At 38.1% G+C, this 18990-nt stretch overlaps 1 protein-coding gene and 1 long non-coding RNA gene across 22 annotated transcripts in view; one reads left to right on the top strand and one right to left on the bottom strand.

The window, feature by feature from the left end:
• Positions 1–18990, top strand: part of RECK (reversion inducing cysteine rich protein with kazal motifs) — a 92074-nt gene that overhangs the window by 20654 nt on the left and 52430 nt on the right. For 5 of the 21 annotated variants that reach the window (XR_013404700.1, XM_015117456.3, XM_001083599.5 and 2 more), the window contains exons 3-6: positions 1141–1215; positions 2432–2468; positions 6395–6480; positions 8164–8211. Coding sequence is in view for 14 of the 21 variants with exons in the window: in XM_015117456.3 (XP_014972942.2) it covers positions 1141–1215; positions 2432–2468; positions 6395–6480; positions 8164–8211 (246 nt within the window). In the remaining 7 variants the exon portion in view is untranslated. Of the gene's footprint in view, positions 1–166; positions 213–1140; positions 1239–2431; positions 2469–6394; positions 6481–8163; positions 8241–9365; positions 9468–18990 lie in introns of all 21 variants that reach the window. The other 16 variants (XR_013404701.1, XM_077965735.1, XM_077965733.1 and 13 more) reach the window with 11 other exon arrangements.
• LOC144334635 (uncharacterized) overlaps positions 1–18990 on the bottom strand; it is a 65774-nt gene that overhangs the window by 3486 nt on the left and 43298 nt on the right. The window contains exon 4 of the long non-coding RNA XR_013404734.1: positions 13859–13939. This is a non-coding gene — a long non-coding RNA (uncharacterized LOC144334635). The remainder of the gene's footprint in view (positions 1–13858; positions 13940–18990) is intronic.

Raw genomic sequence — 18990 nt, 5'->3', positions numbered from 1 at the left:
GATGCTAACAGTCTTTGTGATAATTGTCTAAATGCATTAATTCACTAGGGGTTGCAAAATAGTGATATTCTATCTCTTTTCACTTCTTAAATGTAGTTGGTAGTTTTGGAGGAAAATTGCTAATAAATAAGCTAACTGGAGATAAATCCTTTTTCATTGTCCATAGCATTCATGGATTTTACCGTCTCAGCTATTTGCAGGTAATCATGAAGGTCTGTCTGATATGTGTAATGATTTATTATTTACTGAAACACCATATTGTAATTGCATAACATCCTGTTTGGAAGTGAGCCATTTAGCTTGGTGAGTGAACCTTTGTCAGCTCATCAGCATCAATTAAAAAAAAAAAAAATTTGTTTCTATCTTACAGCATTTTATGGAGAACTTATGTGCCATAATGCTGTTTACAAAGTTTATCTTCACCAGTATCATGGGTTTGATGACAGTCTGTTTTTCATTGTTATCAGTTGACTAAAAGCAATTTACAGAAGAGTTTAGAATAAACTTATCTTTTTTTACTTCCTTGTCTCACTCTCTAACCCCCAGCCTCTAAACAGGTTGGTAGCCTGGGTTTCTCCACTTTTTTTGGTCAATAGAAAAGGGTCTCGACTTGCTGTATTTGGACTTTTCTTGCTTATTTGCGAAACTAATCAACACTTTTTAAGAAATGTTACCTAACTTAGATCATTCTAAAGGTTTTCCACTTACAAAAGGAGCCGGGCATGGTGGCTCATGCGTATGGTCCCAGCACTTTGGGAGGCTGAGGCAGGCGGATCGCTTTGAGCTCAGGAGTTCGAGACCAGCCCAGGCAACATGGTGAAACCCTGTCTCTACAAAAAAATACAGAAATTAGCCAGGCGTTGGTGGCTCATGCCCGAGGTCCCAGCTACTTGGGAGGCTGAGGCTGGAGAATCGCTTCAGCCTGTGAAGTGGAGGTTTCAGTGAGCTGAGATCACACCACTGCACCCCAGCCTGGGCAATAGAATGGGACTCTGTCTTAAAAAAATAAATAAAATAAATAAAAAGGAAGTTGGAAAATATTTTAGACAACTGATAAATCTAGAGGATAATAAGTTTTACCTCTTCTTATTTCTTATAGAAAAATGCCACAAAACCTTTTTTTTTTTTTTTTCCAAATAGATTTTCTCCTCAAAAAGTGAATCCCGACTAAAACATCTGTTGCAGCGAGCCCCAGATTATTGCCCAGAGACAATGGTAAGTCTTATTGTAACTTAACTGTAGAAGCTTCTGTCTAAATGAAACTATCCAATGAATTACTTTCAGAGTTAGCAAATTTCTTAATGTGATTGGAATTTGTGGTCAAAATGTTAGGTTTAACTTAAGTACTTCAAAAAAAATCTTCATGTAAATTGCTAGATAGAATATTGTTTTTCATCTTTTATTATCCTATGATATAGATCCAAAAACAATCTTAAATATAAATGTGTTCATGTCTTTAAATTTCATTATAGTATTTTATCTGGGGTCGGGCGCAGTGGTTCACGCCTGTAATCCCAGCACTTTGGGAGGCTGAGGCGGGTGGATCACCTGAGGTCAGGAGATCGAGACCAGCCTGGCCAGCATGGTGAAACTCCGTCTCTACTAAAAATACAAAAATAAGCCAGACATGGTGGAACACGCCTGTAGTCCCAGCTACTCCGGAGGCTGAGGCAGGAGAATTGCTTGAACCCAGGAGGCGGAGGTTGCAGTGAGCCAAGATAGTGTCATTGCAGTGTCACTGCACTCCAGCCTGGGCGGCAGAGTAAGACTCCATCTCAAAAAAAAAAAAAAAAAAAAAAATCTGGAATTTAGAATTTTATTTATTATTATACTTTGACTAATTTTATGAAAATATAATAACTAAATATTTATTTTGATTTTGGAAAGTTGAATTTGGGGTAAGGGAAAATATATGATTTATTATCTTTCAATTTTCTGACATACTATAGATATATTGCTTACCTGTCTGAATCAGGTAACTTAAAATGTCTCTAATACTTGGGCTATCCTCAGTGTTTGGGATGCTCATATGCCAGACCAAGAAAGTGTGAGCTTGTTTGCAAGAGCCTCTTTAGATATGGTGGCTTGTATTATGTGAAAGGGAAAATAAGTTGATGATTAAATAGTTCTGATTGACACATTCCCTTTAGTCTTCAGTTTTGTCTATATGCTTGGAAACAGTGATTCTAATAAGTATCCTGAGTAACTAGACTCATCCTTAATGCTCTCAGATGAGAAAAGAACAAGGAATATTTCTGTATCTCAGCTTTGTTCCCCCCGAATAGCTGATTGATGTACATATAGTTCTAGAACTTTGACTATATAGACATAGCCATAATCAAAATAGCTGTACATAATTTCTGTAGAAATTAATTGTCATATTTAGGAACTGGTTATCTACATAAAAGCCTTTTGTTGGTTACACTTTTAGGTTGAAATTTGGAGTTGTATGAATTCATCTTTGCCAGGTAAGCAATAGAAGTGTAAATTTAGGCCGGGCGCGGTGGCTCAAGCCTGTAATCCCAGCACTTTGGGAGGCCGAGACGGGTGGATCATGAGGTCAGGAGATCGAGACCATCCTGGCTAACACGGTGAAACCCTGTCTCTACTAAAAAATACAAAAAACTAGCCGGGCGAGGTGACGGGCGCCTGCAGTCCCAGCTACTCGGGAGGCTGAGTCAGGAGAATGGCGTAAACCCTGGAGGCGGAGCTTGCAGTGAGCTGAGATCCAGCCACTGCACTCCAGCCTGGGTGACAGAGCGAGACTCTGTCTCAAAAAAAAAAAAAAAAAGAAGTGTAAATTTAGCACTTAATTTTAAAAACTTACTGTGTGAGTGTAAAATTGGTGTCATTGTCCTGGAACCTAATTTATACTCTGGAGTTTCTATCCTCTCCTTCCCTTCAAAACCTAATTTTTTTTTTTTTTTCTTAGTGTGTTGCCCAGGCTGGTCTTGAACTCCTGGCCTCAAGTGATCATCCTGCCTTGGCCTCCCAAAATGCTGAGATTACAGGCATGACCCACCATGTCCAGCCCAAATTTTCAAATATGTAATTTATTCTCATTCACTCAATCCTTAACTTTGTTCTCCTGTCTCCACTTCTGCCATTCTACTGAAACTAGTATTTGAAAGATTACCAGGATCTCTTGGTTCCTAGATCTTAGGGCTCTTTCTCAGTACTACTCTCTTTGACTTTCTTGAAACACTTGATATTATTGGTTACTACCTCCTTATGACTCTACTTTGGCATCAGAATCTATTCTGTTTTACCTTTTTTTTTTTTTTTTTTTTTTTTTTTTGCAGATGGAGCCATAAGGACTATGGTTATTTCTGTGTGTGGTCTTCTTCCCTTCTGTCTTCACATTCACCTTAGTAATCTCATTCCTTCCCAGAACTGTTAACTAATCAGCTCTGAGAAGGTAACTCTCAAATCTAAATCATTGTTTGTAACCTCTAGATATCTTTGTAGATATCTCTACCTGGATCTCTGCATCCAGGTGCCATCTGAAGCACAAATCCAAGCTCAAACTCATAACTGCACCTGTTGTGAATGATACTAGACTGGAAACCCTCAAGTTATATTTTACTCCTTGTTCTTTCTAGTTCCATTGACTCTCCCCTTGCAAAATTACACTTGTTCTCTCTATTTCTAGTTCAAGTCTGTATTTTTACACTCTTGGGATAGAATATTATAATAACCTTATAACTGATGTTTCAACACATTATATCTTTCTTTCCTATCCTCTTCAAAAATAATTTCTCAGGGGATATTCACTTCCCTCAGAATAAAGCCCAAACTCTCTAGCCTGGCACTCATGATCTCCCAGGATTACAGCCCATTTTCTAGCCCTGGATAGAGCCAAATTCTTGGAAAAAAAAAGAAGTATACCTTATGTATCTCTGAATTCTAGAGGCTATCACACTGTTTAAAGTTGGTATTTCAAACAGGTTGCCTTCCTGAAATTGCCCACCTCCTTGCCTGTCTCCTAGTTATCCCTGCACCCAGCATCCTACACACACACACACACACACACACACACACACACACACACACACACACTTGCTAACAAACTGTAATCTCCCTAATAGGATAAATCATATATTTTATTTATTTCATAATTTCATAGCCCACATAACACCTAACAGAGTACCTTGTACATAGTAAGAGCTCAGTAAATATAAATGCTTGTTGAATAAGTTAATATTTTCTAAGAGGCCACTGGATACCTGGATACAGCAGCATACTTCATTATGATATAACACGTCACAGAGTTTATGACCTACGTTGATTCCATTTAAAATTCTTTCCAACGTGTGAGGAACCTGAATAGCAAGCAGCAAAGATTTAAAAGAAACTATACTAGGCAATGAGGCTAGATGTGAATTTGTTACCATTTGTACCTTTAAGACACATAGAGATAAGTTTATAATATGCAGTATTTTTAGTCAATTTTTATAATTGGGGTAGTTGATTATATTTTGAGAGCTTTGTCTATCTGTGAACCATTTATTTGCTTTGTTTTACTTTTTAGCAGAATGCTTCTATTTGTTTTGTGAAGTCTTAGTTTCATTTGCAGAACTATGTTACTTATTGCCTTGAATCCCTGACATTTTTTTTCAAATATAAATAATAATCTAACTTACTTCAGATATAGATTCCCAAATTTATGTATTACATAGAAGCAGCATAAGGCAATTTTAAAAGAAATAAGGAGGAATTTGCAGCATTCCTACAAGTATAAGACTTTTCTCTTTTCATAATTATTTCTTGTATCTCCTACTGTTTTTTTTTTTTTTTTGAGGTGGAGGTTTGCTCTTGTTGCCCAGGCTGGAGTACAGTGGTACAATCTCAGCTCACTGCAACCTCTGCCTCCCGGGTTCAAGCAATTCTCCTGCCTCAGCCTCCCAACTAGCTGTGATTACAGGCGTGCACCACCATGTCTGGCTAATTTTGTATTTTTAGTGGAGACGAGGTTTCACTATGTTGGTCAGGCTGATCTCGAACTCCTGACCTCAAGTGATCCACCCACCTCGGCTTCCCAAAGTGCTGGGATTACAGGTGTGAGCCACCACACCCAGCCTTTTGTTGTTGTTGTTTTGGTTTTTTGTTTTTTTGAGACAGTCTTGGTGTTGCCCAGGCTGGAGTGCAGTGGTGCAATCTCGGCTCGCTGCAGCCTCCACCTCCTGGGTTCAAGCAGTTCTCCCACCTCAACCTCCCGAGTAGTTTGGACTACAGGCATGCACTACTTATGCCCCCCTAATTTTTGAATTTTTAGTAGAGATAGGGTTTCACCATGTTGGCCAGGCTGGTCTTGATCTCCTGACCTCAAGTGATCTGCCCGCTTTGGCCTCCCAAAGTGCTGGGATTGCAGGCAGGAGCCACTGAGCCCGGCCGTATCTCCTACTTTTACCTTAGGAATAATTCATTGACATTTATGATTGCAAAAGCAAATTAGAAGCCCGGGCATGGTTGCTTACACCTGTAATCCTAGCAGTTTGGGAGGTCAAGGCAAGCACATTATCTGAGGTCAGGAGTTCAAGACCAGCCTGGTCAATGTGGTGAAACCCTATCTCTACTAAAAATACAAAAATTAGCTGGGCATGGTGGCAAACGCCTGTAGTCCCAGCTACTCGGGAGGCTGAAGCAGAAGAATTGCTTGAACCTGGGAGGCGGAGGTTACAGTGAGCCAAGGTCGCGCCACTGTACTCCAGCCTGGGCGACAGAGTGAGACTCTGTCTCAAAAAAAAATTAGAATACTTTTTATGATTTTATCATCTTTTAGTTTCACAATAATTTGGTTGGAAGAGTCACTGCTGAACATAAATTGAACCAGCATAATACATAATCATTTTGCCCCATGATTAAATGTGCCCATGAAAGCCGGATATACCTGACTCACAAAAATTGCCCCATTTACTAAGTATCAGTTTTTAAACAGGATCATGAATTTTATGCTATTCTAGGTATTTACTGTTTTGAATACAGTAATACTCGTGCCCTTTCTTGTTAGTTTGCTTAAGTTAAATTAAAACCTTTGCCTCTTATCAACAGTCTAACAGTAAGAAAGCCCTCTTCCTTGCTTTTCTTCCCTTGTATGTCCTCTGGTAAAGATGTTACCTACTCAAGAGTGAGAATGACTTAAAGAGCATTTAGGGTGGGAGGGAAAAGAGAAAAAACAAAGGACTTAATAATTATGCTGTGAGGGACTTTGAAAGAGACTGATAGTAGAAGTAAGAGTAAAGGGAGGTCCTTAATAATTTTGAGGCCCTGCTGTCTGAACCAGTTTTCTTATGGATACCTGCTTTAACTTTTAGTAGTAGCCATGAAACATCTGGCATGCTATTTGTTTTTATTGCTACTTATGACCAAAACATTTAAACATTTTGTTTTTAAGGTGTGTTTAAGAAGTCTGATGGCTGGGTTGGCTTAGGCTGCTGTGAACTGGCTATTGCCTTGGAGTGTCGACAGGCATGCAAGCAGGTAACACTGGGCAGTGAGGCTCTCAAGCATCATGGAGTGCAGTTTGGTTTTAGCTGTGCATACGTCTTGGGCCTTGCCCACCTCCTAGCTTTGCAGAGGTAACCCACAAAAACTGCAAATTTAGCATTTGTTGTATAGACCATTTCCTTTTAGACTTGCTGTTTTATTTATGACTGCTGCATATGGCCTCATCCTTCTTTTATTCTTTCTTATCTTTCCTTGTCTCTGCCATGCAAAAAACAATATTATGTGATTTTTAAGTCTTCCATACTTTGCCTGCAATCATGCTGAGTCAATCTGAGTGACTCTAAATGGCTGGGTAAATTTAGGGTATGCTTGGATTAGAACATTTGACACAGTTGGCTTATTTTTTCATCTTCTTTTCTCTGTTTCATCATGGCTTTACCCTAAGTGTGTTCTTATATCCCTTCTCTGCTCCTAAGATGAATGTGACTCCTACAATGAGTTATTACTTATTTTTGATTTGATATAGTTCTGCCCCAATTACATGCCTGAGTTTGTCCTCACTTCGCATATTTTAGTAGTGGTTTCTCAGAGAGGAAATACTAGCCTCCTGTTTCCTCTACTGCAAGTGGCAGGAATAAACTTAATTGGGAAACTAGAAATGATTAGATGGAACTGAAACCACAGTTGGAAAGCCTTCTCTTATTTTCTTCTTCTAGGGTCTTATCTCTGGACAAGAGTATATGAGATATGGTATCGCCTTCACTTTCACAGAGATGACTATCCTATAGCCTGACCAACAGTCTGGGCAGCACATGACCTAGCTGTCTGCTGCTGTCCTCCAGGCATTGAGGTGAAGCTGAGTTGCAGAGGATTTGAAGTATAATGGGTTTAGTGAGTTGTGAAACGGTTGCTCGCCCATTCTTCTTGCTCTCCCTGTCCTCATCAGCTGGCCTATTCTAAATTGCACGGGCCTAGGTGATAGAACAGGAAGAATGGAGCAAGGAACCAGAGCCCACAGCTCTGGAATAGAGACTGACTCATGTGGAAAAACAACCTCCCCTCAGCAGAATTTTTTTTTTGGCTTCTTTTATATAGAAAGTATATATTTAAATATGGTAAATAACTTCCTACTTCTCTAAGCACCAGTTTCCTCATCTGTAGAGGGGTTAGTATCTTCTTTATAAACTTGTTAAGAGACTTACACAAAAATAACTTGTTAAATGCCTGGCATAGTACCTCTTCCCTATTTAGTTGCCCCCTCCATCATATACTCAGCGAGTTCAGATTAAAAGTTTAGAATGTGAAGAGTTAAAGAAAAAGCAAAATGTAGGTGCCCTGGCAGAACTTCACAAGAAAATTTGCTACAGAGTGGAATTCAGCTAAAAAAAAAAAAAAAAGTCCTGATTTACAATTTCCTTCAAAGACATCTAGTTTCTGAAATAACAAAAGGACTGTGTTATTATGTGAGATTAAAGCCATAAAAGTTAGAGCAAAGCTCTAGAATATTGAGTAGCCCTAGGGATGATGTTCATTTTAAGAAATTGCATGAAATTTGTTTATTGTATTTTAGGGACTTTAAAATATTCAAACATAAGGTTTTCCTTGATGAAATAAAGGATACTGTATCAGTAATTAACATATGCTAATTTGTGTTCTTTTTGTCCTGTGCTGAATAGCATGTATAATAAATTAATGGAGAAATTTGTTGGTTTTTAGGCATCTTCAAAGAATGATATTTCCAAAGTTTGCAGAAAAGAATATGAGGTATGCATTTTATTTAACAAATGTAGATAGCCTATTCAGATGTTATCAGAATTAACAAAATTACTTAAATTTTTTAAATGAATTTATTTTTATACAACTTCCCTTTTACCTTACAGAAAATTTAGCATTGACAAAAATGTCATTTACTGTTTTTGGAAATGTTTTGGTTTTAGTTGATTTTTGTTGAAATGAAGTATTAATTTTAAAGAAATGCCTAAATCTCACATACAAAGGATTTAACCTATAATATTTTCATAACAAAGCAACTAGTTGTATCCAAGCTTGTGAAATAGTTTTTCTCAGGTTTCATGTTCTCTTTTGTCCCATCTCCTATCTCTTGACCCATCCAGGTGGTATTCATTTCTATAAACTACCTCTAATCATAAAGAAAAGTAATGAAAGAAAATCACAGGGCTAGTGTGAATAGCTCAGACTTTCCTAGAATCTTGCATTTGGGGAAAAAATACTAAGTTACAAAAGCTATATTAAATCTGAAGGACTCTCCTCTCAATGGTGGGATTTCTAACACTGGTATCTAGATGGGGTAGATATTAAGGCAGGGGTATAGCGGAAGTATTTTACACCATACAAATATGTGCAGAAGATTGTCCCTGATATGAAAAAACCTCCTCATTGGGGCTACTTTGTTCATTTTCTAGAACTCTGTTCTTAAATGTGACAATATTACTGTTTTTCATAGTGTAAGGCTGTGTAATTAAGGATACTTAAGTGCATATATCTCATGCACCATTTTTATATACAAACATTGGGATTCCTATTGCTGTGTTTTCTTGAAGAAGATAGAATAACTTTCTTAACTACTAGGTTATAGTGTTTTTTTTTGTTGTTTTTTTGTTTTTTTTTTTCTCTCAAAGCCTGTCTCTCTTATTTTTAAACTGGACAGTCTTATTTATCTTTTTTCCCTTTGTACTGTTTGCTAAGTTATATCTATTCCTCTGAAGACAAATTTCCAAATTATAGCTTTCCTCTGTTCTTATTGAAAGGAGCCCTGCTACAGAGAAGTAAAAGATCTTTATTTTCTTATCTCTCTATCTTTGAAATAACCAGTTTTAGTTTCTCTTGAACAAAGTGGCTAACTGTGATAATTCCTTCTTTTCTCCTACATGATGTCTGACACTGTCCATGTTCCATAGCCTGTCCTCCATTATTTTAGTGTGCTTCCTTCTCTTGTCTGGATTTCTGCATTGCCCTAGGAAGTCTGCCAGTATGTGTTGATGAAGGACGAGACAGGAAAGGTAAGAGAGACAAACTGTCCTATGATAGAAATACTAAGAATAGTTTACTTTTCTCTATCTTCCCTAATTTGGCCTAGAATTAAGCAACCATTTTCCAAAAATCTGTATGGCAGAAGGGTTCTTTTGTTTTTATATTAAGAGTTGATCCCACAAATTCTTCAATATAAGACTCAATTTGATTTCTTACACATTATTTAGAAACGAAAGTAGAGATAAGAGTACTTTAATGCAGAAAGGGTTCTGCATTATAAACCTCATATAACAGTCACTGTCATGATTGTTGAAGTCTAGTCTAGACATAAAAACGATTTGTTACAAAGTGAATTGGGTAAATTTGGTGTAATATAGCCTATTTTAACTGGACTGGTTGTTTATCAACATCAGAATAATTTATAAACTAGGCTTTTAATATCTTTTCCTTAACACTGGAATGGTCCCTGAGATGAACTTGTAGATGTATAAGCCATTTCCATAGGCTTGCAATTTTAAGGGTAGCATTTACCCCAGAGAGTGGTTTTATGTATAGTTTGATTTGAGTTTCAGATAATGAGTAATTACATTTGTAGGAGCTAATGTTTTTCTTTTTTTTTGGTAAGCTGTTTTAGAGTTCCTTTTGAGGGGATTTGCTAAGAAATTTACTTAAATAAAGCTTTAAAATTTTAATGCCATTTAAGATTTTGTCTTGTTCTAGCTAACCTAAGATAAACCAGTTTAATGTAAAGCATTGTTACATCTGATTTTATAGTCTATGTTTTTCATATGCAAATTAACAAGTACCTGTGGAATACCAAGAGTTTTATATATTAGAGCATTAACCGGAATCAGACTTAGTTTAGAATTCTGATTAAGCAACTTTTAGCATAACTCCAAATACTAAAGAATTATATCTAATTGAGTCAGGCTAATTAAAATATATACTGCACACATAAGTGCTCTGGGAAATAAGAAAGCAGAGCAAGAATGTTTGGAGTTATCAGGAAAAAAGTTACAAATGAGAGAGGCCTGAAAGGATTGGTATAATTTGGGTAAAGACCTAAAGACCTGGCCGGGCGCGGTGGCTCACGCCTGTAATCCCAGCACTTTGGGAGGCTGAGGCGGGCGGATCATGAGGTCAGGAGATTGAGACCATCCTGGCTAACACAGTGAAACCCCGTCTCTACTAAAAAATATAAAAAATTTAGCCGGGCTTGGTGGCAGGTGCCTGTAGTCCCAGCTACTCCGGAGATGGAGGCAGGAGAATGGCCTGAACCCGGGAGGCAAAGCTTGCAATGAGCCGAATTCGTGCCACTGCACTCCAGCCTGGGAGACAGAGCGAGACTCCGTTTCAAAAAAAAAAAGACCTAAAGACCTAAGACTGTGGATCAAAGGTATGTTGTCAGAAATGCACATGGCTTGTGCGGGAGGAAAAGAGAAGACAGACCTATTTTGGTCTGCAAATCTGTGCTCGGACAGGTAAAGTGGGACCAAATCCTGAAAAGATGGCATTTTGAGGCTCAACTCATTATTAATGAGAGGGTGATGATGAAGGTTCTTAAAAGGAGACCAATATATAACAAATAACAAAGCCAATATTTTAGAAAACTTAAACTCATAATCCTGTGCAGGCTAGGTTTTAGATCCCACAAACCCCTCTAGCTTAGCTAAAAAGAGACAATAAATCCCAGACTAGGATAATAGTAATAGAGTCAAATATTCAAGAATAAATCAGAGATTCAAAGGCAGAATCCATCAGCAAGATTTGTTATGATGGATTGAATATAGATAATATTCAGGGACATAATCTAATCTTTTAAGCTTAGTTTCCTGGCATTCATTTACTATTCTTCTATACTTAAAGGTACTAGTTAAAACTTCTCTTTCTGGCAATAGAGCAGACTTGGTACCTGGACCAATCCTCCAGGTGAAAATAACTTAAAATGCTAGATGAATTTGCTAGAAAGAAAATATGGAATGCTCAAGCCAAAAACTAAATGAAGGCAGGAATCCAGAGAAGTAAGAGCAGTAAAGAAGGCATTAGCTTTGAGGGCATTTGCTGAATCAATTTTTATAGCTTTTAGCTTCATGAGGCTCAGAAGTCAGGAGACAAATCCTGGGTTCTGATTGAAGGTGGAAAATCTGATTGAAATCCCCTCCCCTTCCCACCAATAAATTTGGGATTCCAAAGGGACTATACACTTAGTATTAGGGTGACCAGGAAATATGCTCATCTCCCTTTCCAGGGGGGTCTGCAAGGAAAACTGTTTCTCTCCAACATTAATCTTACCTCCATTGAAAATTCATAACTCTAAGCTGGTCTTCACATGAGTTTGCAGCCCAAATTTATATCAAGTGAGTGTTTATAAAACCTCAAGCTGAGAATTTTATTTCAAGTGGTTTTGAAATGGTAGTGGCCCTTAGATGCTTGAGAAAAGGTAACACAGATTCTGTCTGGAGGAACTGATCTTGTATTTCAGACCTCTTGGGATTTCCCCAGATAAAGTCCTAAGGAAAATAAGCAGTTCACAATAAAAAAGTCACAGAACTCACCAGAAAACATGATTCGTCAAATAAAAGCCAACAGGAACAATGGTGAACAGAATCAGACCTAAAGATACTTCAGATATAGAAATTATCAGATGCAGACTAAAATGTTTAATATGTTTAAGAAATAAAATAGGTTTACAAATATGAAGAGCAGGCCAGGTACGGTAGCTCACACGTGTAATCCCAGCACTTTGGGAGGCTAAGGCGGGTGGATCACCTGACGTTAGGCGTTTGAGACCAGCTTGGCTAACATAATGAAACCGTGTCTCTAGTAAAAATGCAAAAATTAGCAGGTGTGGTGGTGCACACCTGTAATTCCAGGTATTTGGGAGGCTGAAGCAGGAGAATCACTTGAACCTGGGAGGTGGAGGTTGCAAAAAAAAAAAAAGAAGAAGAAGAGCAAGCATACTTGAAAAAGAATCAAAGAGAATTTCCAGAACAGTATAATTGAAATACAAACACAATGGATGGATGTTGTAATAGTTTAGGTACAGCAAAGAAAGTTAGTAAATTGGAAGATAGAGCTAAAGAAATTATATGGAAAAGAAAGAAGGACATGAGGCTGAAAAATAGTTTAGGACACAGGAAGGATAGAGTGAGAAAATCCTCTCTAATTGGAGTACTAGGAGAAAAATAAATAGGATGGGCAGGAGCAGGGTTTAAAGAAGCCCTACAAATACCCAGCAGGATCAAAGGGGAAAAAAATCCACATATTATAGACAGACATCATAGCCAAAGATTTTAAAAGTAGTCAGAAAAAAAGGCATTGTCTTCAAAGAAGACCAACGACTGATTTCCCAGTAGCAACAGAGGAAGCCAGAAGACAGTAGAATGATTCCTAAATGGTTCCGAAAGAAAGTAACTATCAATCTAGCATTCTATATCCAGCAAAAATATATTTCAAGAAAGAGGCAAAATTAAGCTATTTCAATTCTATTCTAGAATTGCCATTAGTGGACCCTTTCTAGAAGTTCTCTGTAAAGGAAGTTCTGAAATATCTACTTCAGACAGAAAATTATTTGAGATGCAAAAGAGAATGTGAAAATAGAAAGTGGGTAAATTAGGACACAGATTTTTAAAACAATAGTAATGTATCACTGGATTTTTAAGAAAGAATTAAAACATAGCAGCAGTAGCATTTATGTTGTGAAAGGAATTTGAAGAAATTGAAGCATATGGTGTGTTAGGGTCTTTTAATGTAAAGACCCATATCTCAGAGGTGATTAGGAATCCAGACTAAAGATGAGGAGAATTATCATGCCCACAGTCAACCTTGAAGTAACCCTTGAACCTCGGAGTGAGTGAGAGCTCCATAGAAGAGAAAGTATAAAAAGAATAGAAAGCTGGGTTTTGAAAGAGAATATAATCTTTTAGAATCTAATAGAATCTAAAATAATCTATTCTTTTGAAAAAATTAGAGAGCGGAGTTTCTTTAGGGAACTAGAAAAGAAGGAGCCAGATACTGATCTGAAATTGATCAAAATGGAATGAGATATTCCAGAAACAGAGAACTTCCTCTCACTGGAAATGTTCAAGTAAAGACTTACCTGGGGGCCGGGCGCGGTGGCTCAAGCCTGTAATCCCAGCACTTTGGGAGGCCGAGACAGGTGGATCACAAGGTCAGGAGATCGAGACCATCCTGGCTAACACAGTGAAACCCCGTCTCTACTAAAAAATACAAAAAACTAGCCGGGCGAGCTGGCAGGCGCCTGTGGTCCCAGCTACTCGGGAGGCTGAGCCAGGAGAATGGCGTGAACCCGGGAGGCGGAGCTTGCAGTGAGCTGAGATCCGGCCACTGCACTCCAGCCTGGGCGACAGAGCGAGACTCCGTCTCAAAAAAAAAAAAAAAAAAAAAAAAAAAGACTTACCTGGATTCATCATATGAAGGGGATTTTTGCAACAGATAGGAGATTTGATGATCTCTCTTCCAACTCCATAGGTATGAATACCTAAGAAATAATACATCATTCGCTACTTAAGAGTACTTCTTTTGAGAATCACATTTGTTTTGATTGTGGGGTCACCAAACCCTGGCCTGTAGGAGCTACCCAAATCAACCATTAGCTTGATAACTCCTTTATGGGCATGTTCAAGTATTGTGGACATGCTCAGTTCTAGGTTCTCTGCATTTTCACAGGCTTTGTCCTTTAACCCACCTAAAAGTATTGGTTAGGCCACATGGGGTTCGTGAATGTGTTGTGAAGATAGAACCAGAGATGATATTCAAAGTATTCAGCAACTGTAGTTACATAGGCACCAGTAGTCAGAACAGATGCTGGCTGTAAACCATAGGAATAGCCATACTTGTGCACACTGGCTGATTAGAACTAAAGTAAAAACGAATTCGTGTTTTTCAGGGGGTGTGAAATACAGTGTAGATTCTTTTTGCATAGTCTTCGTTCACATGTTGGCTGTGAACATTTTCTTCTAGCTACCAAAATTATGATTTAAAAATTTTTTTGGTTGTTGATGGTTATTTTCTTCCTTGAATGTCAGAATAAGCTTCATTAAGGTAATATGAGGCTGATAAATTCCCAGAGACTGGCAATGGCTATAAACTGATGAGATAAATTTTAGTTTGAGGTTTGTAAATCCATTTTATACCTTTAATGGCAGACCTTGCCTGCCATTCTCTTAACATGATGGCCATAAATATAAATGCTTTCCATTTGCTGTGTGAGCCACTGAAGTACAGTGCTACAAATTTGCCATCATACTTTTTATATCTTTTACTTGTTTCTTCCTTCTTTCTCAGATTCTTCTCTAGGCTTTTCTTTGTATTTTCAGAAATGTCATTTTCATGTCTCTCTTTTCTTTGCTAGCTTTCTTCAATACATTTTTTTGATGTTATTTCATTAAGGAAGGTGAGAAACTATGAAGGAAAGTTAGTAGCGGGTATTTTTGTGAGGACTAACTTTTTTTTCAATCTTAAGGCAGTTAAGTTTTAAACTAAACAGTTGCCAATACAGCTAAAATATTGTTCTGCCATGGGGCTCTGGTTCTGTGAGAATGCTAAAATTAAGACTCTGAGGATTCTGTCTTCTGTTAGCCCCACCTATCAGTACACAGCTAAATGTATAGAATGGTGCAGGTATGTGTTAAATTTTATTTTGGGGATGTTCACATTGTTCAAAATTCAAAATGGTATATAATGAACTATCTTTCCCACAGCCATCCAGTTCCTAAAGTTACTAGAGATATTTTCTGCATATAAAAGTAAATATATATATGTATAGTCATCCTCTACCCTCCTTTACCACAAATGGTAGTTTACTATACACTTTGTTCTGTCCCTGGATGCCAGTGTTTGGTGTATATTTATGTATGCCTACCCAGACTGTATGCTGTTTCCTCAGGAAATGTCACAGTAAAATGTTCTGCTTAAAGATTTCTGTGTATCTATTAATTTTATTTTGTTTCTTTTTCTTTCAAATTAACTTTGATTCTAGATTTACTACCAGAAGCATAAAGGAAAAGGGATGAAAAAACAGCCCAAATTAGAGATAAGAGGAGCAGGGATGTCAGGACCAACAGGATTCTCTGGACAGCTAGAAGCCTCCTAAGCTTCAGTATGATTGGATCTGTGCTACAGTGGTTCTAAGAATAGAGGAGACCATCTGGTTGTGGCAGACGACAGCCTAGGCTATGGACAGTTTTGTTCCTTGCCCAGTCAGCTTTTAGGGATTTTAACAAAAGGAATCGTGTGGTACTTTGCCCCAGCAAAGCCCTCAGGACCTAAAAGTAAAGCATCTTTTAGTTTATGCTGAGGCAACTTCAAAGATTGCCAGGATATAGTAAATAGAAGACTGTGAATGAGAGGCTTTATAAATGGTAAAATGCTATACAGGTATACTGTATCAGAGTAGATTTGAGCCGTTACCTGCAGCTGATGAGCTCCAAAAAGAGCGAAACCTATTAGGTCCTGCAGTACTGGCTTAAGATAGTATAAAACTTTGTATGTTGTTTTGGTTTGTCATATTTGTTTTGTAGTTTGGGGAGGGGAGTAACTCCTATTTAGTCTCCTTGCTGCTAGTGTATTTCCTTTTCCAGTTCATTCTTTTCAGTAGTCACCTGAATGAGATCATTCCAAAAGGGAAATTTGATCAAATCAGATTAGATTGTGACCTGGTCTCATCTTAAGTGGCCAAGGTTTTCCCCTTAAGCAGTCTCATCTCCCATAGATTTAATTGTTCCTATATGCTGACAACTTCAGAATTTTCATTGCTAACTCGTTTTTCTGAGCTCCTGAACACTATTGGATACATGTACTTTTGATGTTCCCTTGGAACAACAATCAAACCAAAATTGATTGATTTCAAATCAACCAAATTGATTATTACTTCCTCCACCTTTTCTGCCTTCCCTTCCCTCCCTTCCATCCCTAAGCAGCAACACACACACACACACAGACAGACGCACACACACACATACACACACATACCAAAATAAAACTTATGATTTTTCTTGCATTTCTTGTTTGGTTGTACCAATACGATCCTTCCAAGCACATCAACTTAAATGCCTAAGAGGTATTGTCTACTGTTTCATCTTTCTCATCACCTCCTACCAATTACTGACTCTCAAGCCTAAAGAGTTGCCTTCTAAATATACCTAAAATCAGTCTCCCTTCCAGATCCTCAGGTATTGCCTTAGCTCAGGTCTTTCTGCCACTTTTCTGGATGCCTATAATAGCTGCCAAACTAGTTTTCCTGTGTCTTAATTTCTCCTCTTATCTACTATATCCACTTCTAGATTCATCTCTTTAAAGACCAAATTTGATCCATGTCACCACCTTCCTTAAACCCTTCAGTTGCTTCCCTGTAGAACACAGCGCATGCTCTTCAGCCCAGTATCCCAAGCTTTTCTCAGTCTAGCTCCTGATTCTTCTCTCTGTTACACTTAAGCAGCATGCTGCTTATAGATTCCCAGATTGACCCTGTTGTTTTATTTGATAGTTGTAGTTGTACGAATTGTTTGTTCTACCTGGAATTCCTTCTTCTGAATCTTGGAACAAAAAGTGTAGTATACTGGAGCTGGCAATACCAGCTCCCTACCTGCTAGGGAGTACTGCTTGTTAAATATTCAGGGATTTTGCAAGCTAGCTTGTAACTTAAAATCAGCCGTGGGTGGAGGTATTTGCACCGTGAACATCAGCAAATACTACAAATCCAGATTTTTCTCCACAACTACCCCCCACAAAAAAAAAGCTGGTCCCAGAACATCACTACCTCTATTGAACTAGAGTAACCTTTGCCTTAAATCCTGGTTTAAATGGCACCGCTTTAAAGCCTTTCCTGCCCATTCTTCTCTCCACACACAAAACCGATCACTACTTCTAAGCCCTTTGCATGCTTTATTATAGCATTTGTCGCTCTATAGCATAACTATATTTACATGTCTCTTTTTAATACTAACCCCTGAGTTCCTGGGACAGAGTTCATATAATTATCTTTGTCTCTGTCATTCATTCACTTAACATTCATTGAACTGATACACAGTGAACCAATATATTTAATGTGTATCAGGCATTGTTCTCAGGGTACAAAAATGAAAGGATTTAGTCTGCAAGAAGCTGATAGTTAGTACATGGGAAGAGAGAAATCCAAATAGTCCATTACAATACAGTGAGACAAGTACATTGCTAGAAGTCTGTACAAAATATATTGAAGCCTGGAGGAAAAAAAACCCTGCCTAGGGAAATGGGGAAGCCTTCACAGAGCAGGTAAGACTTAAATGATGAGCAGAAAGCTGTTGCCTGTAACAAAGTGCTGCAGTCACTACTTTTACAGATAGAAAAATTTTATAGACTTTTTCCCACTCTGGAGAACAGAATTATTCAAGGTTCTTTGTAACACAGTGTATCAGCTTTATGTGGAAACCCTGTGTGAATGTTTTATACTCTTGGAATGCATGGAGAAAGTGCTCATTCTCTACTGTACTGTGGAGAATGTTGTCATTCTGAGTACTATCTATTATCCCAATAATGTTGTATAGTAAGCCATCCCAAAACTCCATAGCTTAAAACAGTAACAATTTATTATTTCTCACAAATCTAAGGGCTTACTAGGCAGTTCTGCTCTGGCCAGGCTTAGCTGATTCCAGCTGGGCGCACTCATCCATCTGCAATCAGATGGCAGGTCAGCCTGGGGCTGCCTGCTTTAGGATGCCCTTGGCTAAGTCAGCTCAGATCTCCATGTTTTCCCCTCCCTCTAGCAGACTAGCTCAGGCATGTTCCCGTGGTGGTGGCAGGAGTCCAAGAGAGAAAGTGGAAACATGCAAGTGTAGTTCGGGCAACTGCTTGCTTCAAGCTTGCTAGTGTCCACTAGGCCAAAGCAAGGGAAGTCACATGGCTAAGGCCAGAGTTAGTGTACAAGAAACAGATAAAAGGAAACGTGAAAAATTGGGGCCATTACTGCAGTTAGTTCACCACAAGCACATACTCTGTGCTAGGCTCTCTTCTAGACCTTGTGTTTCTCTGCAGATGTTACTTGCCAGTGAATTTGCTTCCAGCTGGTTGGGTGCCCTGTGGTGATAATGAGCAAATTTTTCTGAGCAGTCTGACCTATAAAGCTCATTTCTGTTTTGGGTGTTCATTGTTATTTGCATATCTATTGAAATGACACATCATTTGGAAGGCTGAAGAAATTTAAGAATCACTTGTTTAGTGATATATCCAAGTCATGACATTAAACTCCTTTACATATTCTAGTCTCCTATACTTTTTGCCAGTCATGGTATCCACAAGGAAAACACACCTTGTAGAGGCTTAAAAACATTGATGTTTTTAAAGATCAGTTATATTTAACCTCTCCTACTTAGCATTTCATGAGCTAGATTTCTTGTATGAAATGCAAAACTTTAAACTGGAAAAAATTTCAACCCATCTGTGAAAAGGAAACAGATTTCTATTATTGAGGCCTTAGAAACAAAGTAGCCCCTTTACTTTTAACTAGTAACCTAGTTAAGTAGAAAGTACTGGGCATATAAAACATTAACATAA

This window comes from Macaca mulatta, chromosome 15 (assembly GCF_049350105.2).
Source record: "Macaca mulatta isolate MMU2019108-1 chromosome 15, T2T-MMU8v2.0, whole genome shotgun sequence".
Lineage (NCBI taxonomy): Eukaryota > Metazoa > Chordata > Mammalia > Primates > Cercopithecidae > Macaca > Macaca mulatta.
Note: the sequence above shows the minus strand (reverse complement) of the source record. Positions and strands in the feature narration are given on the sequence as shown.